Raw genomic sequence first — 26,790 nt, 5'->3', positions numbered from 1 at the left:
ACACACACACAAAGATAGAGAAACCTTAAAAGAAATGAAGTGAGATAAGTGACTCTGCCTCTGGGATGGGTTGCATTCTTTATCATAAGTCTATCAGAGAAGTTGCTTCAATATTTTTTCACACAGTTGTTATTACTAGCTATATTTCTCTGAATTCTATTCCTCCCCACTCCTATTTATTCTGTTCTCTCTCTTTTCTTTCACCCTGTCCCTCCTCAGGAATATGTTGTATCTGACTACCTATCTTCCCTCTCTTCTCTCACCCACTCCCCCCCCTTTCCCTCCCCTGTCCCCTTTTCTCACATCCCTTTCCTCTCCTTTTTCCTCTGGGGAAAGAGCATATAGAACAGAGATTCTTTATGCCCTTTAAGCAATAAAAATATACATACCCTTTGATCCAGCAATAACACTGCTAGGTCTATACCCTGAAGGGATGATGAAAAAAGGTAAAAACATCACTTATACAAAGCTATTTATAGCAGCCCTGTTTGTGGTGGAAAAAATTGGAAATTAAGTAAATGGCCTTCAATTGGGGAATGGCTGGACAAACTGTGGTGTGTCTGTGCATAATATGTGTGTGTGTGTGTGTGTGTCATGGAACACTATTGTTCTATTAGAAACCAGGAGGGATGAGAATTCAGGGAAGCCTGGAGGGATTTGCATGAACTGATGCTGAGCGAGATGAGCAGAACCACAAAAACACTGTCCACCCTAACAGCAACGTGGGGGCAACGATCAACTTTGATGGATTCGCTCATTCCATCAGTGCAGCAATCAGGGACAATTTGGGACTGTCTGCAATGGAGAATTTCATCTGTATCCAGATAAAGAACTGTGGAGTTTGAACAAAGACCAAAGACTATTACCTTTAATTTAGGAAAAAAAAGTCATCTTATTATGTAATTCTGCTCTCTCTTATACTTTATTTTTCTTCCTTAAGGATATGACTTCTCTCTCATCACATTGAACTTGCATCAGTGTATACCATGAAAACAATGTATAGACTAACAGACTGCCTTCTGTGGGGGGTGGGAAGCAAGAATAGGGGGAAAATTGTAAAATTCAATATAAATAAAAATCTTTCTTTAAAAAAAAGAACAGAGATTCTTAACCATTTTTGTACAAGGGAATCCTTTGCCAATGACACAACAACTTTTGGTCCCTTCTCAGACAACTATTTTTTAAATGCAAGAAAAAATCAGGTGGGAACATGAAAGAATTATATTATGTTCAATCATGTTATATTCACTAATGGTGAAATATTTTATCTAAACATTTTATAAGCAGTTCATGAACCCCAGGGTAAGGATCCTTCCACTAAACAAGAAGTTGAATCCTTTATGGTATAGCTCGTATTTTTCATTATTGTGACTTTTTGAAGTTAGAGGCTTTGGAGACTATGGGAAGTGACAAGTTGATTAAGAAGGCAACATCACAGAGGGATTTTGAGTCCAGGCCTTAATATATGGACTTGATGAGCTCTTGGCTAGGAAATATGTTCTATATAATCAGTACTGGATACAGTACATTTGTCTGATGACTAATGGATCTGCTGAAGAGGGCTTTTGACAATGTGGAGAGGAGGCAAGAAAACTGCCCACATATAATGACTAAGCAAATTGCCAGAGAGAATTGTAGATATAACATCAGAAGATGAGAAGTTAAAATACCCAGGAATTCACAAATGACAAAGCCAAGGGAAAAAGACAATAATAATACTGTTGATGTCTGTACACAGATGTTAAGAATATGAGTAATAAGAACACTGAACTGGAGATCTTAATATAGAGAGGTAAATAAGACCTCCTAGGTACAACTGAGATGATAGAGCATGTAATTCTTGTCTGGAACTCTGCAAAAGGGAAGCTATCTATTGAATGAATGAATGAATGAATGAATGAATATGCACTGCAGTGAATGAGCAGCTAGGTAGTTCAGTACATAGAGCATTGACCTTGGAGATAGGAAGAATTAAGTTCAGATTTGGATAGTTGTGTGACCCTGGGCAAGTGACTTTATCTTAATTGCCTCAGTTTCTTTATCTGTAAAATGAGCTGGAGAAGGAAATGGCAAACCATTCCAGTATTTCTGCCAAGGAAACCCCATGGGTCACAGAGAGTCAAACATGACTGAAATGACTGAACAACAACAAAAATAAATTGAATACCATGGATAAGGAAGTAGCAGCCAATCTCCTCTATGACCAAATGTTAACTCTCCTCTTGCTCTTTATAATCTTGCCCCTTACTACTTCCCCAGGTTCCTTTGTTATTTAAAGCCTTTAACATGCTTATATATCCCAGTCTGTTACCCATTTCAACTGATCATACCTACTATCTTATCACATACAACACCTCGTCTCTCAGCTCTGTTCTATTTCCACTGATTATTCCCCAGTCTGGGATTTTCTCTATCATCACCTCTTCTTCTTGATGTCTCTGGCATTTCTCAAGACTTAGGAGGCCTTTCCTGGCCCCAGTCTCTGACTGATGCCTTCCTTCTGAGCTTACCTGCTCTATATATCTTATACATACATAGCAATCATCATGTTGTTCCCCCCCCCCACACTCCTTGAGTTTGCAAGTTCCTTAAGGGCAGTGAGAAAAGGTGAGTTTAAATCTCAGCTCTGCCACTTTCTATGTGATCTTGGATAGGGTATTTCCCCTTTAGGGACCTCAGTTTCAATATTTGTAAAATGAAAGGGTTAAGATTGATGGCATCCAAATTTCCTCCATGAGGGGTGGCTAGGTGGTGCAGTAGATAGAGTACTGGCCCTGGAGTCAGGAGGATCTGAGTTCAAATCTGCCCTCAGACACTTAATAATTACCTAGCTGTGTGGCCTTGGGCAAGCCACTTAACCCCATTGCCTTGCAAAAAAAAAATTTGTAAAGTTTCAAAGTCCCTACATGAGTGAAAGAGGAAGTATACATATGAAAGCATGGATCCTTGAAGAATAAAAATGAATTAGATTGTGCCAGCTTTGGGGGACAGCCATATATTATTACTGACTCACAAGGAGCTTGTTAATCAAAACCCAGAAGTTGTTTTCCTGTCCATTGTTGTCTTGCCACATCTCTCATATCCTCTGCTTGTTAACATTATTGATGTCCTTAGCCTAAATGTTGATATTTACATTGATTTCTATAAATGTCACCTTATTGAATGTCACCACCATTCTCAAAGATCTCCATGGTGATGGCTAGCTCTGAATGGCAGTGCAGAATTACAATTTCTCCTGTTATCCAACATATGTTTAAAATCATATATATCCCGTTATTGCTCCATTTCAATCACGAAACTTATACTAGCAAGTAGTGATGATATCTATGAGCCCTATTTCTTGTACCAATCTTGGGTAAATTTGTTTCCAATCCTATGCACATTAGTTGTAGACATAGAAGGCACCAATATTGTTAATGACTCTCTTCCAAGTTATTTCCACCTCTAAATTACTGGGCACTTTGTTATTCTTCTTTGTTCCTTGTTCTTTTTCTTTGTTCATTGTTGTTTTATTACATGTCATATCAGATGCCCTCCAGAGTAAATAGATGTTTAGTGTTATCTGTGTAGCATATGGTCTGAGTATCTGAGTTCAATTCCTGATTATCATCTATTTCATATATGACCCAGGACAAGTTAATTAATCTCTCTGGACTGCATTTGCAAAATGAGAATAATGTTAGACTCCATTCACTCTAAGCTCCTTTCCTGCTATAAATCTATGTTATCATAAATTAATGGCTATGTTTTTCTCTTTTCTATAACCATTTAAAGCTCTCTTGATTTTATCATGATAGTAGGGCATGTCCTTCGGATAGAGAGGCACTCTATCCCCAAGACATAAACCCATAGATCCAGAATCCTAAAATATAGTCCAGAAAAGTAAAGAGTATTTTTCTCTTTTATCTACAAAGCCATCCTCTTTTCCAGTCTGGAAACTGGAAAAAGAGATGAAAATTTGACCTTTGTCCCAAACCCTTCCGTTTTCTACCTACGTCTTTGTAATCCCTACCAAGTCATTGCAAAAATGAAAGAATGGTCACTTACTGCTCTCAGAAGATCCCGTCATAATTTATGTCCTGGGTTCTGGTGGGTGGGGGAGGGGAGGCAGGGAACAGAGGCGCCTTCTCCTATCTGCACATTAGTATAATATGTAATGAAGTAGACGAAGCAATGAATTTAGAGTCAGGGAGATCTGAACTCAAAATCTCTGTAATACAAGTGATGTCTGAATGAACAAATGGAAGACTCTTAAACTCTAAATTGTTTCCTCATCTGTAAAAGTGACTTGATATAAACACCAATTATGATGATGATGATGATGATGACATTATAAGATCATTAGACCTAAAAAGTCATGGGACATCCATTGATATAATAAATTACATTCTAAAACGTATACAAGTAATAAGTAGAAGAATTGAAATTTGAACTTCCATCTTCTGACTCCAAATCCAGTCCATTTTCTACTACCTATCAATTTAGCTATAGGTGTTCCAGTGATGGGAGCACTGGACCTGGAATCAGGAAAGTCTGGCTTCAAATCTGGCCCCAAACATTTACTAGCTTTGCAACCCTTGGCAATTCACTTAGCTTTTTTTCCCCCCTCAGTTTCCTCATCTGTGAAATAAGATGGAGAAGGAAATAATAAAACCTAGTATTTTTGTCAAGAAAACATCAATTTGGGATCATGAAGCATCAGATGTGATTGAAATATTAGAATAAAAAAATACCTTTGAAGGCAAATAATACCAATTCTTAAGGTAAGCAAAAGGAGGGAAAGAAAGCAGAGGATAGTAGCACAGCATCCGCAGAGCTGAGATGGTGTAGAATCCTGTCAAAGTAGGGCAGTAAGTAAGAAGAGGTTCAAATAGGAATACCTCTGAGAGGATGTGTGATTTGGAGTCTGACAGGAAAGAATATGAGAGAGCTCTGGGTACTGAGAGAAAGGCTAGTAATACATTGATCACATTATATGAAATTTGTAATTTAATGAGATGAGTCAGTATGGACATTCACTCTCCCTCTTTCATTGTTTTAGCCAAAAAGAACTCAGCATAGACTCTGAGGATTTTGAGTTTGAAGGTTCCTTGACAGTAATCTAATCACTTTGTTTATACTTAATGACTTCCATGAGGAATACAAGCCGTTTGCCACCCCCAGGACCTCCAGTGCTATGAATCTTGTGTATCAATTCAGAAACGTACCCTGCTAGACTGGGAAGGCAGGAGACAGTTTATTGCCTAGGGCATTTCACATAGGGTAAGATAGGAATCTGGACTGGACTAATGATTTCACCAGTATCAAGAATTCCAAAGTTGGGAAATTCTCTCCACCATTTCATCTTGGCGCTTTCTCTGTATCGTACCTTTAGTTGTTATTGAGTCACTTCAAACATGTTGACCTCTCTATGACCCAATTTGGGGTTTTCTTGCCAGAAATACTAGAGTTGTTTCATTTGCTTCTTTAGTTCAATTTACAGATGAGAAACTGAAGAAATAGGGTGACTTGCCTATTCACAAAACTAGTAAATGTCTGAGGCCAGGTTTGAACTCATAAAAATGAAGTTTCTTTTTTTTTGTTTGGGTTTGTTTTAGGTTTTTACAAGGCAAACGGGGTTAAGTGGCTTGCCCAAGGCCACACAGCTAGGTAATTATTAAGTGTCTGAGACTGGATTTGAACCCAGGTACTGCTGACTCCAGGGCCGGCGCTTTATCCACTATGCCACCTAGCTGCCCCCAAGATGAAGTTTCTTGATTTCAGTCTCAGGGTTCTATCTATAGTGCTACCTAGTTGCCCTTAATAGGGAGATTCCTACAAATCTCCCTAAAGCCCCCAGAAGTTAAATAAACTCCCCAGGCTTAAATAGCCAATAGTAATCAGAGATGATAATTGAACCTGAGTCTTCCAACTTTCTAACACTGTACCACATCTATCTCTCATGTAAGGAATTAATATATTTGAAACTGCATATTTAGATTTAATTCAAACCAGACTGTGGAGGGCTTTGGAAATTAAACTGTGGAGTTGTGTTTTTATTCTAGAGGTAAAAAAGACATCACTGAAGATCTCTAAGCAGGACAGTGGCATGATCAGATCTCTTTCAGGAATGTTAATTCAACTCTGCTAAAGAGGAAAAAAGAGTCAAGGGAGAGATGGAAGGTAGAGAAGTGAATTACTGTTGGATGTCTTTATGGATAAAGTATCTCTTCATCTTGTTCCCATCCTACATTTCCCCAAAGGTCACCTCCCTTACTCTTGACACTATTAAAAGTCTTGCTAAATGCATCTTGGAAAACATTTTGGTTTTAGAGGTAGAAGTAACCTCAGAAAGGTTTCTCAGCTTGCCCAGAGTCACACAACCAGCAAGGAACAAGGTCTTAATTCAGATCTTTGGATTCCAATTGGATTCCAATTCCTTAATTGTTTCTAACATGCTATCCTCACAGAATCTAGTATAAATCAAGTCAAGTCAATTTGCATTTGTTAAGCACCATGCAATAGGCTAAGCCCTGTGGATACAAAGAAAGGCAAAAAAAAAAAACCAATTCTTGCCTTCAAGAAACCCATATTCTAAGGAAAGAGACAACTTACAAATAGTTGTACATGATCAAGAAACATACAGGGCAAATTGGAGGAGTTTTGGGAAAGGCTGGCATTAAGGGGGATAAGGAAGGGCCTCTTACTAAAGGTAGGACTTAGCTGAGGCTTGAGGAAAACCAAAATTATGATAAAGAGTATGATATGATATGATATATCATATATATATATGATATATCATATATGCTTATGATAAAGAGTATGGGGGAAAGCCAGTGAAAAGTCTGAGAATAGTCCAGGGAGATGTTTTGCCCAGGATCCCCACTTTGTAGGTTCAAGTGTGAGAGAAAAGGCAAGAAGGCCAGTGGCATTGTATCACTGTAGCATACATGAGGAGGAGACTAGAAATGTAAAAAAGGGCCAGGCTAAGGAAGAGTAGTAAACAGAATTTTCTATATGGTCCTTAACGGAAGAGCTAAGTATTAGAGTTATGGAAGCCATTTATGAAGAAACAACAGACTTACACAATGACTAAAGCCCCCTTTTTCTCAAATATTCACTGGCACCCATCAAGCAAAATGTAGACCATTGGGTTCATTTAAAGAATGTTCTAGCTACCGACCCATTGTCAGTATAACACTTGGAAGGAAAGCCTTATACTGTATCCTCTGCTGCTCATACAGGTCCCTGTCTCTGCCTCAGGCCCGCATCCCCTCTAACTCATCTCATGAGATATAAGTTTCCAAGGACCTGCTTTCACCTTTGACACTCAGGCTTAGTATTTCTGTAAAATCAACCTGAGCTGACCAAAATGTTACAAAAACTGACCAGGATATCACAAAATTCTCTTTTTTTCTTTTATCACTAACAATTTTCTAATCACAAGTTCTCAGTGATATAGGTAGAAACAGTATTAACATCTAATAACATATTTGGGTTCAAAAAAATCAACTTTACAAGGGCAAGGTAGAGGAAGAGGGATCATAGGATCATAAGACTATAGACATCAATCTAGAAGAATCTTTAGAGGTCATCCCTCCCATTTTGCAAATGAAAAAACTCAGGTCCTGAGAAAAGAGATTTGGTCAGCACCATAAAATCAGAAAGTGTCTGTTTCAAAAGTAGATTGAGATAATGATAAAAATATTGCATGATGTTAGAAAATTTGTAAACTGTTTTTAAAAATAATTCATTTTTACACAGCAATTTATGTAAAGAAAATCTTAGAGAGTTTAGTATACTGCAAGTCAGATATGAGTCGATGTGATATAGTGGCCAAAATAAAACAAACCCTAATTTAATTTAAGAGAGTCATAGGATTAAAAAAAAGAGATAGTAGTCCCCCTTGCATTCTGCTGTGGACCACCCACAACTGTAGTGCTATGTTTAGCTCTGGGTACACTTTAGGAGAGAGATTTTGCCAATGCCCCAGGAAAGATAACCAGGGTAAGAAGGAACTTAAAAATGATTGCCATATTGAAGGCAGTATGGATGTTTAGCCTGGTGAAGAAAAGACTTGTGGGAGATGAGATTGCAATACAATAAATAGCACGGAGGCCAGTTTGGCAAGAACATGGGATGCATGAGATAGAGAAATATGGAATCAGCCTAGAAAGGTAGTCTACAGCCAGATTGTGAGGGACTTTAAATGTCAAACAAAACAAACAGATTTAAGATAAACAAAGACTGTTGTCAATTCTTCAATGCCATGTGTGTGGTCTTTGCAGTTAGACAACATAAGTAGGCTCATGACTGGGGGAGTGAACACTTCATGGCCTTGATCACTAGCTCCAGTCTTTGATGACTGTCCAATTTTTATCTTTGACTCTATACACAGAGTTAGTGACTCAAAGGCAAGAATCAAATAGACCCTGTCCTTAAGAAACATACTGTATTGGAGAAAAACAACATGTGTACGTATAAGTAGACACCAAAATACCACTAACCCAAGAGATAGCTATGATTATATCTGTGATTCTATAGTCTAAGCAAAAAAAAAGTGTTTTTCATCCATTCGATTTTTATTGTGTAGATTGTTAACCCAATCTCTTTTAACCGAGCCTGGGATGTATGCTGGAAAACATCCCAAAAGGAAGAGGAGTCTAGAACTTGGAGTTTTTCATCTTTTTTTTGTATCATGGACCCCCTTGAACTGTATGGTGAAACTTGTATAGCCCTTTTCAAAAAAATTCCTAAATGTGCAAAATAAAATGCAGAGGACTACCAAGGAAGCCAGTTCCATTGAAATATAGCTATCAGAATATTAAAGTAATAAGTTCATGACCCTTAAATTAAGAATCTTGTTGTAGACGGCAAACCATTCACATAATGAAAATTGAGGTGTTACACAAAACATTACAAGACTCAGAAATCCTCTCGAACTTTTGGTTGATTTTCCTTGTAGGATTTTAAGATGTGGACAAAGAATCATGAATGATGAGCAGGTGTGAATGGACTGTGACTTGTACTCATGGACTTGAGGGATGATGACAGATGTGGTGTTTGCTGTAATGAAGCTCTCCACTTCTAAAGAAGGTGTTGAGCTCTGAGAAGTTTTGTCTGCTCTTCAACAGTGGTTACATAATAAATCATAAGAACATTTACAAAATATTTTTTGAAAAATGTAGCTGAAAATCCAACAAAACAAAAGGCCCCACTGCACCTTTAAAACAATGAACATTTTGAAAGCATTCCATATAGATGGAAATCAGTAGGAAGATTGGAAGCAGGAGAAAGAAGAGAAGCAAAAACAATGTTAAGGTAGGGAAAAGAAACAAAGAAAAAGGCAGAGTAAAGAAAAGCAGAGTAGTAATGCCAGATAATGATATGTAAATGCAGAAAATATGGATTGCTCATATCCATCCAGGAATTTGCTAGAAGCAACTCAAACTAATTTAAGAGTCAATTGTGAAATTTTTAGTATGAGTGATTATACCTTGGAAATCATCAAGTGTTTCTTGTCAAATGTTGTGTTGTTTTGTTGATGTTCTGGATTTAAGAAACTGCTAAAGAATATATTAATTATTCAGGTTAAGTTTAAAAGTGTATCATGGGTAAATGGAAGAGGGAACTGGATGTTAAACATTTAAAATATTTATTAGCATACATGTGCATTCATATTAATCTTTTGATATTCAGAAAGACCAAGTATATAACCACACTGGAATTTTTGAGATGCCCAGCATCCCAGCTGGAAGGCGTTTCCCCTTCCCTACCATATTGCTACTCCTGCATACATTTTTATAGAAATATACATTTTTACAACCCTCATAATTATTTCTAGAACCTCTTTTAATCATTTATTTATAATGCATTTAGCCATGTAAAAGTTTCTAATTTCTCCCACTCTGCAAACCAAAGTAATTATATTTGTATATGTGAATCCCCAAGAAGAAGGATCTAACGACTCAGTTGACCTATCTGAAGGAATCTCACCAAAGGACTCATGTTAAAAGTGATGAGCTGATACTTTGCTTTCCCCAATAATCAGAATGGTTAAAAAAAGTCACATCCTCAAAATAGACCAATTTCCTCAAATACGAATTCAAATTAATCCTCAAATCAGGGTTAAAGGATAATTCCCACAAAATGTTGAGCTCAGAAGTTTCTCTGACTTCAATTGCTTTCTCACTCCAATTTAAGCTCAGAAGCATTATGTTGCTGTCACACTTCTTTGTTCTCGGAAAGTAAAAAATGTTCTGTATATAGCTGACAAAAAAATGGGAGGCTGTCTGCCAGTGTGCTCTATATTAATGTCTGACATACCGCAGAGTGTCTGCAGAACACAACGTCTCAGAACCCTCATCAGTCTTTTCTACGGGCCTTGTCATGGAAGTATGTTGTTGCTTTGGCAAACTCATGCTGGCCACTCTACTCAAGTCACTCACACAAATATATATCTCTTTAAAAAGTCATGTTTTTCATCACATGTTGCCATTTTGTGGAACCAGGCAATGACACTCACCTTTGGAGACAAAAGTCCTCCGCCATTCAAATGGCATTGAATCTAATTTACAATCATTCATCGTCAAAGAGTCTTAGGGGTCACCTAATGATCATAAGGCCATCAATTCATGACTGAAAGAGGTTTTCCAGGTCATCTGGTTATATGATGCTAAGATGACTCATTTTTTAGATAAGTAAACTGAGACCATTGAAATGAAAAGACTTTTACAAAGTCACACAAGTAGAATGTGGTACAGTAAGAATTCAAAGTCAGATCTTGTGACTTGGTCTACATGAATTTTAATTTGGACCCTTTCCAACCCTGAGATTAGATTCTCAAACTTCTCCTTACTCTGGAACAAGTACACACCTGGAAGAGTTGTTTGACAGATTTAGTGCTTGTAAATGGTGGAGGAAAGGTGGGAATGGATAGATTTAAAAACTGAATTGGAACTCTTCAAATGTATTTCTTTGAAAATGAGTTCTGCCTGAAAATTATTAACATTTTTGTTTTGTGCCATTAATAGGAATAAATCCTCAAGAGGCTTGTACATAGAGTTTCTCTGTTTACATGCTAATTCTCCTTCCTCAGAAAGATCTGGTGCTCAGATCTAATGCAGCTTCAAAATTGTCAGTCAAAATTAGCATTAACAGTATTTTTAAAATTTTCATTCTAGATGAGGCCCATTGGACATGATGGCTACCATCCCACCTCTGTGGCAGAGTGGTTGGACTCCATTGAACTGGGCGACTACACCAAATCTTTCCTCATTAACGGCTATACATCCATGGACCTGTTGAAAAAAATCTGGGAGGTGGAGCTAATTAACGTAAGTTAATCATTGAAATCATGCAGTGTACGATGGATAGAATTCCTACTTTAAAATAATGAGTTCTGTGTTCTTTATGACTCCCCAAGGTCATATGAATGAATTTTGTAGATAACTCCTTTCTCTTTATAATCTTTCTTCCTACCATACCCTGCATTTCCCTTATCATTTTATAACCCCCCATAACAAGATTTTGATGTCATAAACTGGATGCTGCAAGTTAGAAAAAGAGGAGGATTCTTAGGAGGGGTATTTTAAGGGATAGTAACACTACATAAACTCTCCAAATATCATGAAATTCCCCACGGAAGGAAATTATTTTGGTCTACTCAGCAGTCATTTAAATTATCATTCTTACAAATGTAATGGTATCATTATCATTAAATATAGGCTTGCATCTTTATTCTTGGTTCTCTTAACTTCCTAAGATGAAAGCTACCATTCAAGAGATTAACATAGTCTTTATGTTTCATTCATCATGTATATGAACATGTATGTTTGGGAAAAGTGATGAGGTGCGTTGTTCTTTATTAAGATGCTATATGAGGTGTTCTTTGTAGGAAGGGGGCTGTCTTATCTCTACAATTTTTTTCTTCTCATGAACAAATATTATTGAAAGCTGATTATTATTCTCTGGCATAACTTTCAAACCATTAAACCGAAGATAAATGAAATGTCAATAAATCTACAAAAGTACCTGAATTAAATGGAACTAACAGCATGCTCCCCCTTTCAGTTTTTTTGCATTTATATCTCAAGTACTCTGTTTCTGAATATATAAAAACATATAGGAAACTAGAATGTAGAGCTGCAGTTTCACTGGGGAGCCTTTTAGGGAAGAAAATTCTTCTATCTATGTAGATTGGCATCAATTACAATATTTATTGTCATAAATTCACCAAGATATTAAATGATTTGTCTAGAATCACTCAGCCATTGTGTCAAGAGGTGGGAAATGAACTCACAGACTGCCTTCTGTTAGGGGGAGGGGGGAGGGAAGAGAGGAAGCAGAAAAATTGTAAAATTCAAAACCTTGCAAAAATGATTGGTAGACACTACTATTGTATCTACTTGGAAAAAAAATTTAAAAATTCTACTAATTGAGGGGGGCAGCTACATGGCACAATGGATAGGACACCAACTCTGGAGTCAGAAAGACCTGAGTTCAAATCCAGCCTCAGATACTTAATAATTGCCTAGCCGTATGACCTTCGGCAAGTCACTTAACCCCATTGCCTTGCAAATGCAAAAAAAAAAAAATTCTACTGATTATCTGATCCACTAAAAAGTAATAACTTTGTGTGATAACAAACCTTTTAAATGGAATCAATAAATCAGAACCATTTGTGAACAGAAAAATGCAGGCATGACTTTTATTTTCCAAGACCAGCTCTATAGTCATCTACTCATTCAGTCATGGCGGTTCCCAGAAACTGAGGACATCAAAACAAAATTAAGATCTTGGATGTAGAATTGTGACAATTACTTTTAAAGTTCAACTATGCAAAGCTTCTTAAGATCCATTAGAGGAACAGGGGATGTTTAGTATGAATAAGAGAAACCTGGAAGGCAAGATCACTAGTTTCCAGTATCTGGAAGGTTGACTAGGAGAGATCCAGAGGTGGTGAGAATGGAGTATTCACTTCATTCAAAGAGGCAGCCTCCACATTAGGAAGGCCTGCCTCTGACAAATAGTAGTGGTATGAATCTGGGTAAGTCACTTGACCTCTGAGTGGTCCAAGAAACTCTCTAAAACTTTAAGATGCAAAGTTAATTAGATAGGAATTCCTCTTCTGGGAATGTTCCACAATGATGAATCCATCTATCTTGTTCCAGCCACCTATGGAAGAGAAATTAGACCTTATCTACTTGGATCTGTAGGACTATTTCAAGGAACCAGAATTCTGCTCAATAGAAGGAGAATTTCCTTAACAATTTCATTATCAGAATGCACTGCACCTCCTTAAGAGGTGGTGAACTCCCTATTGATAAAGGAAGTCCTGAGACATTGTAAATGGGTTTCATGATTTTAAAACAGGGACTAGACTAGCCAACCTCAAAGATTCCTTCCTTTTTGATCCTACAGGAAAGGAATGACAGCAAGTCTTAACTTTTTGAGAATAAGTTGGCCAATTTGGATATTTCTGTACTGATGAATGAAAAGAGGCCTTCATCAGCTTTAAGATAAAGATAATTTTCCCAAATTGGCCACAAGTGGTCTGCGCCACTATTAAAGTCAATTTCTCTCATAAAACATCAGCACCCCTTTCAGACGTCATTAGCTATTCCAAATGTCAACTATGAAAATTGTGTTGAATAATACATATTATTACTGGCTAAGTTTTTCAAAGGCTGAAAATAATGTCTAGTCTAGGAGTAATGTCTCTCCTAGAAAATCTGATTAAAATTACCCTTTTATGGAGAGCCACTTAAACACAAATCTTGGTGTTTTATCTCATTTGCTGCCATGATGATGGGAACTGGTTCTTTAATTTGGTTTCCATCTCTTCTCATAAAAACTGTGAGTTCCTGGGAACCTCACCCTCTGCCTGAAGGTCATTTAGTTATTTTCTGTATAGGTTAGAGTGGAATGGGGAAAACAAAACATACTCTTCCATCGGACTGTATTTGAAATTTTTATTTTATTTTACATTATTTTATTTGGCTCACCCATGGCAGGAATCCTAGTTCTCCACTGGGAACTTGGCATTGATTTCCCTGCTATATTCACGACCATCTGTTATTGGGGGGGGGGGGGACTTACATGATACATGCAAATGTGCACTAAGGTTTAGCTCCCATTCAGTCAGTGGTGCAAACAGACCCTATGTCTCATCTCTCCATACAACAGCTGCTCAAGAACAGGGCTTCCCACTGAAGGAAAAAGCATGTTTAGAATCACTCATAGTTTGCAAAGTTAGGCTGTGATGTTCTGGAATGAAACAAAGTAAAATCCACCATCATGTTGTATGCTGTCACCTTATGGTTGGACCTTGATTGTGGGGCCTGCATGGACTAATCCTAGGTGGTCAAGTGGCCCAGTGGGCAGAGCACTGGAGTCTGGAAGACTCATCTTCTTGAGTTCAAATCTGGTCTCAGACTCTTACTAGCTTTGTGACCCTGGGCAAGTCGTTTAAGCCTGTTTGTCTCAGTTTCTAGTTCGTAAAATGAGTTGGAGAGGGAAATGGCAAACCACTCTAGTATCTCTGTCAAAAAAAACTTTTTTAAAAAAACATGAAGAGTCAGATATAACTGAAATAACTAAGCAACTACCACCATAGCAGGAGGTGGGAGCTGCAGGTCTTGAATCCCAGGATGACTCCCCTAAAAGCTTGCATTTTCCCTTGATCATCCTTAGGGATGGCTGTCCTGGATGCTGAGTTCAGTGAAGCCTAAGAATCTTCCAGTTTCCAGTTGAAATTATAGTTTTGTTGCCAAGGCAGCCTTGTATTAGAGGGGGGAAAAAAGACTGAGAAAAAATCCAGCACTCTAGAATACCCCATACCTCTATTCCTATATTGGTTGGGATTGGATTGCAGGGAAGGGAAAGACTATGAGTTCCTTGCCTTGGATGGTACAATTCATGTGATAGTGGCCCATGGACCAAGAGCTTAAATCCTTATTTTCTGCTGCATTAATATAGAAGACTTAATACCAATCAAAATCTGTTAGTATTGGACAAATATACAATTAGCATATTTGCATGTGGGGGATGGTATTCCATTGGTGTGGAGAATTCCCAGTGTGGAAATTCACTCCACTGATGCAAATTAGTGACCTCTTTATCAATAACAATTTGAGAGAGTTGATTGAGGGCACTGAAAGATAGTGGAGCAACTAGGGCAAAACTCAGTACAAGTGGAATGCAAAATGTTCTCAAAGGTTACTAAGGCAAATGCAGGGGAAAGAAGTTTAGCCAGCTAGGAATGAGTTTATCCAGGGTATAGCCACCAGCTTGCCAACTAGTAAGATGGCATCATTATGCTAGATTGTTAGCTCCTTGAGGGAAGGGACTGTCTTTTGTCTCTTTTTAACTCACAAGTACTAATAAATGTATACTGAATCAATTTGAATAGCATTTTCCTATTCTAATTAATTATTTTTGATAATTTAAGTGCTCTAGTGAAAGACTCCGTGTGATGTTGGCATCCTCCAGATTTCAGCACTTTGGGACCTCATCCCACTTAAACTCTGATTAGCCCATTTAAAAAATGAATTCAGAAAGGTTTTCATTGAACCATGGGAAAAGTGAATTGTCCATGGTCAGAAGTATCACCAATTCCTGAATTGGAGAAAAGGAAATAGAAATCTCAAATATTTGAAAGATCATGGGGTTTGTTGAAGGAATGAACCATGGATGTTATCTATTTCAAGTCCCTCCTATTACAAATGGAAAAATTAAGATACAAGAGGGTAAGTGACTTGCTCAGGGTCATGCATTTAAGGAAATAAAAGAGGGAGATCTTGAGTTCATTTCTATTTATTGTATGTTTAGGGTTTCTTTCATTATAATTGTCATTGCCTCTCATCTTACAGAAGACAAAGAATGAGAGAGCCAGGGAGAGAGGAAAAAATGAAGAAAGGGAGGGAGAGAGGGAAGGAGGGAGGGAGGAAGGAAGGAAGGAAGGAAGGAAAGTATTGAAGGGAAGAAGAGAGAAAAGGAGGGAGAAAGGGGGAAGGAGCAAAGGAAGAGAAGAAAGGATGGAGGGAAATGGAAGGAGGAAAGGGGGAGGGAGAGAGGAAAGAAGGAAGTAGAAAGGAAGAAATGAAAAGAAAGGAAGGAAAGGAAGAAAGGAATGAGGGAAAGAGGAAATGAAGGGAAGAAGGGGAAGGAAAGATGGGGAAGGAAAGAGGAAAGACAGGATAGAGGAAGACAGGAAAAAGCAAAGAAGTAAGGTAGAAAGAAAGAAATGAGGGAAGGAGAGAGAGAGAGAAAAGGGGGGAGATAGAGAGGGAAGGAAGGAAGAGAAGAAAGGGAGGGAGTGGAAAATGGAGGAAGGAAAAGGTGGGAGCAGAGGGGAAAGAAGGAAGGTAGGAAGGAAGAAATGAGAGGGAAGAAGAGAAAAGGATGGAGAGAGGAAGGAAGGAAGGAAGGAAGGAAGGAAGGAAGGAAGGAAGGAAGGAAGGAAGGAAGGAGGAGAAGGCAGGAAAGAGAGGAAAGGTGGGAGAAAGGAAGGAAGGAAGTGAAGAAAGTGAGGGAAGAAAAGATAGAGGAAGGATAAAAGGGGAGGGAGAGAGGAAGGAAGAAGAAAGGAAGGCAAAAAGAAAGGAAGGAAAAGAGGGAAGGAGTTATTTATCTTTCCCTCTATTATATAATTGTTAGAAACTGAAACATTGGGACTGAAAAGTGATATCATCTCGTGGGAAAAGAAACCCAATTCCATTTTGTTTATGGGCATATTTGTGAGTCTTATATCTCTGAATAGGAACATGCACTAAAGTCCTGGGTTCAAATCCCTGCTCTGCCAGTGTGACATGATCACAGAGAGTTGGGTCGGATGGCTCTGAGGGCCCTTCCGGCTCTGGAGCTTCCATCCCATGTTCATATTCTCAAATGTTCTATAATGCTGATCTGTCCCTCACTAAATTGGAGGTCTTTCTGAGACTTTTGATATTTTCCGCTTCTCTCCACTCCAGGGTTAATGACTTCCATATGTTCCTTACAGCTGTGTCAAGTAGTTTTCCATTTAGTTTCTATTAAAAGTGGCTCCCTTTAAGCTCCCAGGGTAATGGACCAATGACTTGCCAGTTCTTACTTCTGGTGTGATGTAGGAACCTTGGGATTGTGCAATGATCTCTTCTGGCGCTATCCCGGCCAAGGCAGATGCCTTTCCTTAAGAAGAAATATAGCTTAAATGGCAGTTAATTAAGTAAACAAATATTGTACTTAGATGAAGCCAAGTATCCTCCTTATTGGAGAGAAAGAGAGAGGCAGAAGGGAAACCAGAGGAGAGAGAAAGGGAGACAGAAAACCAGCACCACAGAGGAAGGAGTGAGGAGGAAGAGGAAGATAGGGAGAGGGAAGAAGAGAGGAAGGGAGAGGGAGGAGGGAAGGAAGGGAAATTAGATCAGAGGGAAAGGGGAAGAAAAACAAAGGTAGATTGGGAAGAGGGAGATGAAAGATGGGGAGAGGGAAGTAGAGGGAAAGGGAGAAGAAAGAGAGAGGAAAGGGAAACTTGTCTTTTCTGATTGGTGAGATATACCTTGAAATCCTCCATCCCAGACAGATACATTTCTTTACTGAAAATTGGACCCAAAGAGAAGAATATCAAATATTAAGAACTGAAAAAAAATCAGAGTTCATCTACTCCACCTATATCACTGTAAAAAGGAAAAAAATTGGGGGGTGTCTAGGTGGAGCAGTGGATAGAGCACTGACCCTGGAGTCGGGAGTACTTGAGTTCAAATTTGGCCTCAGATACTTAATAATTACCTAGTTGTGTGGCCTTGGGCACCATTGCCTTGCAAAACCTAGAAGAAGAAGAAGGAGAAGGAGAAGGAGAAGGAGAAGGAGAAGGAGAAGGAGAAGGAGAAGGAGAAGGAGAAGGAGAAGGAGAAGGAGAAGGAGAAGGAGAAGGAGAAGGAGAAGGAGAAGGAGAAGGAGAAGGAGAAGGAGAAGGAGAAGGAGGAGAAGAAGAAGAAGAAGAAGAAGAAGAAGAAGAAGAAGAAGAAGAAGAAGAAGAAGAAGAAGAAGAAATTGAGGCTAGAATTGAAGTGATTTTTCCCTTGAAGATAATAGTAGCAATGGATAAAGAACATATCTTGAAGATGGGAAAAACTAGGGTGTGGGGGTTCCCTTTTCCCAAATCATGCCCACAGTTGTGGTAGAACAAGTCATTGGCCTTTCAATACCCCACTGGTTGGAGGGGTTTTCTGTACCAATGCAATCACAAGTCCAGTCCTACTACCCAATGTATCAGGTTCTGAATTTGAACCCTGATCCTTTGCTCTGAATCTACCCTCAATTTTCACTTCAATAATAATAATAATAATAATAATAATAACACCTAACAAGTATATAACACTTTAAGGTTTGCAAAGCATCTATTTTTCATTTTACCATCACAGTAACCCTGGGAGATGGGTGTTATTATTCATTTTTATTTTAACAAATGAGGAAACTGAGACAGTAAGTTAAGTAATAATGATAATAAAAATAGCATTTATGTAATGCCTGTTATGTTCTAGGTGCTATGCTCAGTGCTTTATATTTGTTATTAATTGTATCCTCGTGACACCTCCAGGAAATAAATGCTCTTACGATCCTGCTCTTGTAGTTGTGGAAATTGAAGCAGAGATTACATGATCTTGTTATTGTTTGGTAATTTTATTTATGTCTGACTCTTTGTGAGCCCATTTTGGGGTTTTCTTGGTAGAGATACTGGAGTAATTTGTATTTCTTATCCAGTTCATTACATAGATGAGGAAACTGAGGCAAACAGGGTTAAGTGACTTGCCCAACTCAGACTTAATTGATTCCAGGTCCAAGCACTATAAGCATTATGATATGTAGCTGTCCCTTTAAAAGCTTTAAAGTGTGTCATTTCTATTATTATTTCATCTAAAGAAGACATTGAAAGGCAACTTAATGGCTTCCCTTTGGTTAGCTTAGAAAAGGTGGATCAGAATCCTGGCAGAAAAGGAACAATTAAGAGTTTGGGAGCCCAAAACTGAAACTGAAGCTTAAATTCTGAGAAAGACATTGGCTGTTGAGGTGAAGTAGGAGTTATCCAGCTGTGCTTTCTAAGCAGGGTCTGTTCATAAGAAACCAGGAAGGATCAGGTGGTATCAGAATGGGTTAGAACTAGCGAGTCTAAAATGCTTGCAGTGAGAAACAGGCATCTCCCATGAGTAAGTCTCCATAGGTGTCTATTTTAGAATTTATGTTTTTTATGAAATATTGTTCTGTGAGAGTGTTTGATTTCCTCTTTGTTTAAAATGAGTTTCTGTTCTACAGATCTGTTCAACAAATAAAGTCTAGCACTTGGCCTGGGCTTACTGACTGATTGTTTGATTAATTAATTTCTCATGAACAAATGTCCTGTAAAAATTCATAGTTGGAAATCAAGGAAGCTCCAAGTCTAGAACCTCTGTTTTTAATTTCAGAAAAGTCTTTTCTCTTGTGGTTGACACTACACAACTCTAAAGGATGGTTGAAGAAGACTTTAGGGTTAAAAATTAAGAGCATCTTAGAAGTCATCTAATTTAATGCACTTATTTTGTCACTAACTGGTTACACCAACCCTTGAGAAGTCATACTTCTCAATATCAGTTTTGTCATTTAATGAAAGGGAGACCAAGAGTTAGATCTGCTTTGAATACTTACTACCTGCATGACCTTGAACAAAGAATTCATTTATTTCAGTTTTGGTTTTCTCAACTGTAAAATGAGGGGATTGGACTCCAGTAATCTCTAAGGGCCCCTTGTGAGCCTAGAACCTTGGTTTTTTTTGGAAACCTATGATCCTAATCATGCCCTGACTATCTCAGATGACTATTTTAGAGGAGAGGAGAGGAGAAAAGAAGGGAGAAGAGAGGAGACTTCTGAAGACAAATAAAAACATTCCCATCATCAATATTTAAATTGTCATCATATCTGCCTACAAACAGAGGGGAATAACCACTTTATGATTGGCAGCTAGCAGAGGCACAGCAAAGGCGGGTGTTCCCCAGCATGAGGAAATTGCCCATGGGCTCTGACAGATGCCTCCCCTTCCAATCCATTATTTCACAAAAGTCTAAGATCCCCTGCAGGTTTCCAAAATAAATTTTTTCTTGAAGTTGTTGTGGTTGAGTTTTCTTGGCAAAGATATTGGAATTGTTTTCCATTGCCTTCTCCAGTTCATTTTACAGTTAAGGAAACTGATGCAAACTGGGTTAAATGATTTGCCCTGAGATATATTAAGTAGTGTCTGAGATTGGATTTAAACAACAAAGATGAGTCCTTCTGACTGCAGGCCCAGTATACAATCCACTCCACTACCTAGAAGTCCACAAGATAAATGTAAAACCATCAACTACTCTGCCCACTGCAATGGACTAAATATTGACATTTGCCTTTTGAATGTATGAAATTAAGGACCTAGGTCCTCGGTAGAATTGAATTTAAATAATCGGTCCAAATAAGTTAAAATGTTTTTACAACTCAACAATTTGGTATTTCCTATAAATGGCCAAAGCCCAATAACTGATATTGACTTAGTTTTACATGTTAAAGCTGCAATTCTTAATCTGGAATCCATGAATGCTCTTTTTTTCTTAATAGTTTGACAACTATTTCAATATAATTAATTTCTTTCTTAACCTAATGTATTTTGTTGCATTCATTTACAAATATTGTTCTGAGAAGGGACTCATAGACTTTACTAAAATACTAAAGGAATCCAAGACACATTAAAGGTTAAGTCATCAAAAAGTATTTTGTTTAATTTGTGGTTCATTCTACAGCTTTGAATACAAAATGGCAGTTCAAGTTTTCAAATGAATCTATCTCTCCATAAGCTTAACCTTTAACAGGTATTAGGGCAGTGGTTATAATTTTATAAAATTATTCTGAGTAAGATTAGGGTATAGTTCCCAAAAGCATTAGTCATTTAAGGACAAAATAATTGCTTTTCTGAGCTTCCAGGAATTGGCATTTACCTTTGGATAAGAATAGCCTTCCTTGTCTTTTCTTTTTTTTTTTCCCATAGAAAACAGAAAGGTCTTGCTTTCTGTCAGCATACATCAATGTTGGTATCTGTTTAACTTCAAGAGTTTCCATCGCCAAAATATTCATTTCCGTTAGCGCTTAGTATAATGAGTGGATTATAGTAAAAAATAAATGTTTATTGACTAATTACATGATGGTAGATGTCTCCAAACTTGATAGGTAGGGTTCTAATCTAGGTCTTCAGTCTCTAAATCTAGTACTGATTCCACTGAACCAGACTCATTAATAATAAAGCCACAGAATACAGCAAGCATATTATATACAAATATATAAAATTTTATAAACAAATGTGTGGCTCATGACTGAAAAAGTAAACATAAATATATAATAATAAATAAATAAAATAAAAATATAATTTTACTCTATAAATATCCTACCATTCAATATGTTCATTCCATTCAAGTAATAAAAAAGTACTCAAAGAAATTAATCCAGTGGCAATGATTGTGGTAATGCTCAATTTGTCTAGAATAGAGGGGTCAAAATGGCTACCATCCTCCCAAACATAGCTCAAATCAGATTAAAATGTAATTGTAAAGGGGAATCTAGGTGGTGCAGTAGATAGAGTGCTGGCCCTGGAGTCAGGAGGACCTGAGGTCAAATGCAATCTCAGACACTTAATAATGACTTAGCTGTGTGGCCTTGGGCAAGTCACTTAACCCCATTGCCTTGCAAAAAGAAAAACAAATATAAAAATAATTGGAAGTGATTATCAAAAAATGATAAAAAATACAGTAAATAACAGATAATACCATTACATATTTTAACTCATTTAATTGGCTCACAGAGATGTATAGTTTAGTAGCCCTCGTTTCTGTTTGAGTTTGATACTACTGGTCTAGATCATAGGAGTACAAGACTTAAACCTGACAGAGCCTTGGAGATTATCTATCTGAAACCCTCTTTTATATAGGAGAAACCTGAGGCTGAGAAAGACAAAGTGATGTACTTTATATTCGATAAATTTAGGATTACATTTCCTCACTGGGAAAGAAGACCCAATCATATATAATAGGTTAATGGGAGCCACCAGGTTGCTAAGATAACTTTAAGTGAATTTGTTGATGTAAAAAATTCACAGCACCATTTTGGTGGCCAAACTTGTTGCTGCCTCATTTCTTAGAATGATGAAAACCTGTGATTTTTATCAAAAAGAATGATTAAAGTGTTTTATAGCCCTTGGAGGGAGCGGATTAGTTAGGTGCCCTTGGCAACATGTAATTATATCTGTCTTATTTTTTTTCCTGGCATAACAATATTCATTTGAAATTTTATTTAGTTAAAGATACTTCTTTATCTTATATGTATTTAAAGTTCAAAGATTTAAAAACCCTTTTCATTTGACCCTCACAATTATTCTGTGAGGTAGGTACAATTATTAGCCCCATTTTATAGGCAAGGAAATTGAGACTTAGACAAAGTGATTTGCCCATGATCACTTAACTCTGTCTAAAGTATGATTCAGACCCATATCTTCCTAACTCAAGTTCACTGTCTACTACCATTCATGGCTTTTCTCTCTTCCCACTGATACTCCCATTTCCCTATAGCACAGTTTACCATAATCCATAGCTATGCATACAGAAAAGTGTTATCTGTCTATCTTTCCATAATAAATCTAAAGATTACATGAGCAGAGATTAGGGACAGGAGTGAAAAAGACAATCTCTAGCAAAGTCACTATCAAGGGCAGTTTAATAGCTGAATTTGACAGAATGCTTTAAGTTAACAAAGCAATTTTTGAACTTGGGTAGTTGATGCTATTACAATCGCCCTTTTAAAGATGAGAAATGTTTGACATTGGATTTGAACCCTGGTCTTCCCCACCTCTAATCCTAGAACTCTATCAATGATGACACATAAATGTCCATAGATTTAGAACTGGGAGAGATCTCAGAGGCAAGCCAATCCAAGGCTCTCGATAGAAAGATAAACTGAGTTCTAAGTGCTCCACTTCCAGGGCACAGAAGTGGTAGCATCACAGATGGGATTTGAACTTTAATCCTCTTGACTCCAGATTCTTTGGTATTTAATGTTGACCCCATGTCAGAGGCATCACTAGCAAGTGACTAGTATCTTTTTTTTCCAAGTTAGGATTTTAAAAGGCATTGATCGTACTTGTGATCTGTCATCAAAAGAACAATAGCATCAAAAAATAGGCTTGGAGTTCTGAGATTTCCGTTCCCCCAACCAGAGGATCAGTTATCCCTTCCCCCCTCCCATGCAGGATCTGTTCTTGTCTTGAGGATGGTTTCTTGCACTTGGCCCAGAGATTCTGCCTCATCCACTGAGATCATTTACTTTACTAACCATCCCCCACCCCAATCCCCCAGATTCATTGATTCTAGGACTCTGGCTTCTTTAGCACTAAAAAGCTTCCCCTCAGACAGGGGAGGATATTATTCTGACATGACCGTGAACTGGAAAATTGGACAAAACTACCAGTAACATTATGGAACCTTATTCTACCTTACTTGGCTCGATTTGATATTAATTTCAATGCTTGTCTTTCAAGGAAATCAAATGAGACCTTTCCACAATTGCTTCTCATTGTGCTAGCCTTAAACTGCTCCCAGGCTTTCCTCTTTTCAATAGATTAGCTGCCAAAATAATTCTTCTAAAAACCTAGGTCAGATGATGGTGACCTAATTCTGTTCAACTGAAAGGTATGGCTCCTGCTAACTTTTCCAGGTTTTTTTTTTCTTTCTTTTCCTGATTCATTCACCATACATTGCAGCCAAACTGTTTTACTTGATATTCCTCAAAATTTACCATTCCATCCCCAACCTCTGCACCTTTATAAAGATTGCTCTGTGTGCCAGAAATATATTTTCTCTGCTCTTCTTCAGTTTAGAATCTTAAACTTAAAAACTCAACCTTCTACCATAAATTCTCCTTTTCCATATCCCTGCATAGGATCCTGTCCTTTCCAAAAATCCTGCATATTTACTTTTCTATGTAGATACTGTACAACCACTCCCCATACCCACACGTAAACTATCTACTCCTTGAGCATAGGTAAAATTCTGGTTTTGTCTTTATATTCCTACCTTTTGGCACTTAAATGCTGGCTGAATTGAGTTATAAGAGAAATATTTTAAAGTAACTCCCAAGTGGTTTGAATCCCACAATTAATATTTCACATGAAGTTTTCTGCATGTTATCACCTTAAATAAACCCAATGCTACCTTGGAGAATGATTCTTCATTGTACTTTTTTTAAATTTAATATGAAAAATGAGGATTTTACTTTAAATAATGATAAGAAAAATGAAAAGACTCTGTTTTTCCTTCACTTTTAATATCAAAGTGCCAAAGAGCACAGAGATTTAAGTCAATCTCTTTGCTTAAAGGTGGATTTCATACTAAATTGATGGAACCACATAAATAGCTTCACTCTGGTAGGAAAGTTGATGGGACAGAAAAAGCAAGATCAGTGCAAAACTCAGGAGAAGTTATCCTTGGCAACCTTCTTTGGATCATGGACCCCATTTGGCAATCTGGGTGGCATCTATTGACCCCTGAGAAGCATCCTATCTTTAAATGCATAAAACAAAATACACAGGTTTGCAGAGGAAGCAACTTTTATTGAAATAGTTAAGAAAAAATGTTTTTTTTTTAAAAAACAAGTTCACAGACCAAGGTTAGGAGCCCTTCTTAGAGAATAACAATAGCAGAACAATTTTAAATCTCATCCCATGTGAATTTTTTTTGCCATCACTGAAAAAGGAATTTCTAGTTAAGATGATAATAATGATCAGACATCATAGTGTGTGGTGGTTAAAAAAAAAGTTCAGATCCTGATTCTTAACCCTTAGCTATCTCTAATCATAGACAAGTCTGTCTGAAACTATCTTTCTTCATATATACAAAATAAGGAAATGTCAGATCTAGAGTCAGAAATTCTCCTCTTTGTGAGTTCAAATCTGGTCGCAGACACTAACTGTGTGACTATAGGTAAGTCACTTAACCCTGTTTGCCTCAATTTCTCTGTCTGTAAAATGAGATGAAGAAGGAAATAATGGTTTCTACTATGCCAACTAGTTGCATTTATTAAGTCAGGTCATATTTATTTGACAGGCTCTATACCAAAGATTTTACCTTCATTGTCTGATGCTCACAGGTGGGTGTTATTATGAGTCCCATTTTACAAATGAGGAATCTGAGGAAGACAGCACTTAAGTAACTTGCTCAAGAAACTAAATAGAGTTAAGTGACTTGCCTAGGGTCACACAAATAGTAAGTATCTGAGGTCAGATTTGAACTCACAAAGATGAAAACTGCTGTCATGAGGTCCAGTACTCTATCCACCACACCATTGAGTTATCCTGATCCATCTCCGATCACTGGACCCAAATGGCTCTGGAGCAAAGATGACTTTGTACAGTGCTCCCCTAACTTAAATCCAATTTACTTGAATGTCATGCCATTATCTTCCTGATGTCATGGACTTCTTGGAAAATGAAGACAAAACAACAATTTACTTAAAAACACACACCTAGCAAGAGTTTCGAATCTTGATGTTTGGACTCAGGTCTTCCCTATTCTACCTAGTTCTCTTCCCATTGCTGCATCTAGAGATCTCTGATTAGATCAAAAAGAAAAAAAAGATGAACATAGTCAACATTATATACTAGGTAGAATCTTTGGCGGAGCATTTCTGAACATACCCTGGTTGTTCATTTTAGCATGGCCCTATTATCAGAGAACAGGAATAAAATAAAAGAAGAAGGTATTTTGAGACAGACATAAGCAGTGTAGCTTTGAAATCAGCACAAAAAGATTTTTATATAATTTATAAATAATGACCTAGGAGAACAAACATAAATAAAAGAGTCTAGAGTCTATTATACCTCTAGTTGCAACACTAACTCCATGAGATAGGAATTGAAGGTATTAAGACAGAGAGTGAATAAAGACAGTACCAGTGACTTCGTTGGTATAGAGGGACTCCCAGATGAGGAAACTCCCCTACAACGTATCATCTTAAATGGTCCTAAAAAGACTGAAGAGTGTGTGACTTGCTCACTGACACACAACCAGTAGAGACAAGAATTGAACCTGGGTCCAATAGGTAACTCTTTATCCATTATACACTATACATTATACACTATATATGCTTTTTCACTGAAAATATTACATTAGTTTCATTTTATCCATGAGAAAACTGAGGCAAACATGATAAAGTGACCGTTAAGAAATATTATAGATGGACTTGAATTCGTTTTCTGACTCCTATGCTAAACTGCCATATTGAATGTGACCCAACAGGTCAACTTCCAGTGTTTACAAGTAAATTATGTACCAAATAGATCCTTCAGGGGCCACATGGAACAGTGAAAAGAGTACTTGCTTTGCAGTCATGGACTGGGCTTAAATCCTACCTTTTTGTGGGTTACTTTGTGGCTTTGAGCAAGTAACAGCCTCCCTGGGTCTCACTTTTCTTACAGTAAAATAAGAGTATTGCTTTGGTCTCTGAGATCTCTTCCAATTCTAGATTGTTCTTAAGCTTTTTTGTATCCTGGACCCCTTGGATTTAGAGTTTGAAGGGACATTAGTGCTCATCAAGTCCACCCCTCTCATTTTTACAATGAAACATAGACTAAATTTTCTGATATACTAGAGATACTTAATGATTATTTATTATATGCGCTTGATTTGAACCCAAGTCTTCCTGACTCTAGCCAAGTTCATTGCTCTCACCTCTTCACCATGCTACTGCCCTTTTTGGATAAATAAGATGGAATTCCTTATTCTAAAAGAT

General features: G+C 37.5%; 1 protein-coding gene across 2 annotated transcripts in view; it reads left to right on the top strand.

Annotated features, from left to right (window-relative positions):
- The window catches only part of ANKS1B (ankyrin repeat and sterile alpha motif domain containing 1B), a 1,440,110-nt gene that overhangs the window by 1,076,940 nt on the left and 336,380 nt on the right, over positions 1-26,790 (top strand). For both annotated transcript variants that reach the window (XM_074226655.1, XM_074226653.1), the window contains one exon: positions 11,163-11,315. In XM_074226655.1, the coding sequence (XP_074082756.1) occupies positions 11,163-11,315 (153 nt within the window). The remainder of the gene's footprint in view (positions 1-11,162; positions 11,316-26,790) is intronic.

Source organism: Macrotis lagotis, chromosome 2 (assembly GCF_037893015.1).
Source record: "Macrotis lagotis isolate mMagLag1 chromosome 2, bilby.v1.9.chrom.fasta, whole genome shotgun sequence".
Lineage (NCBI taxonomy): Eukaryota > Metazoa > Chordata > Mammalia > Peramelemorphia > Peramelidae > Macrotis > Macrotis lagotis.
The sequence above is the reverse complement of the archived record's forward strand: the minus strand, read 5'-3'. Positions and strand labels throughout refer to the sequence as shown.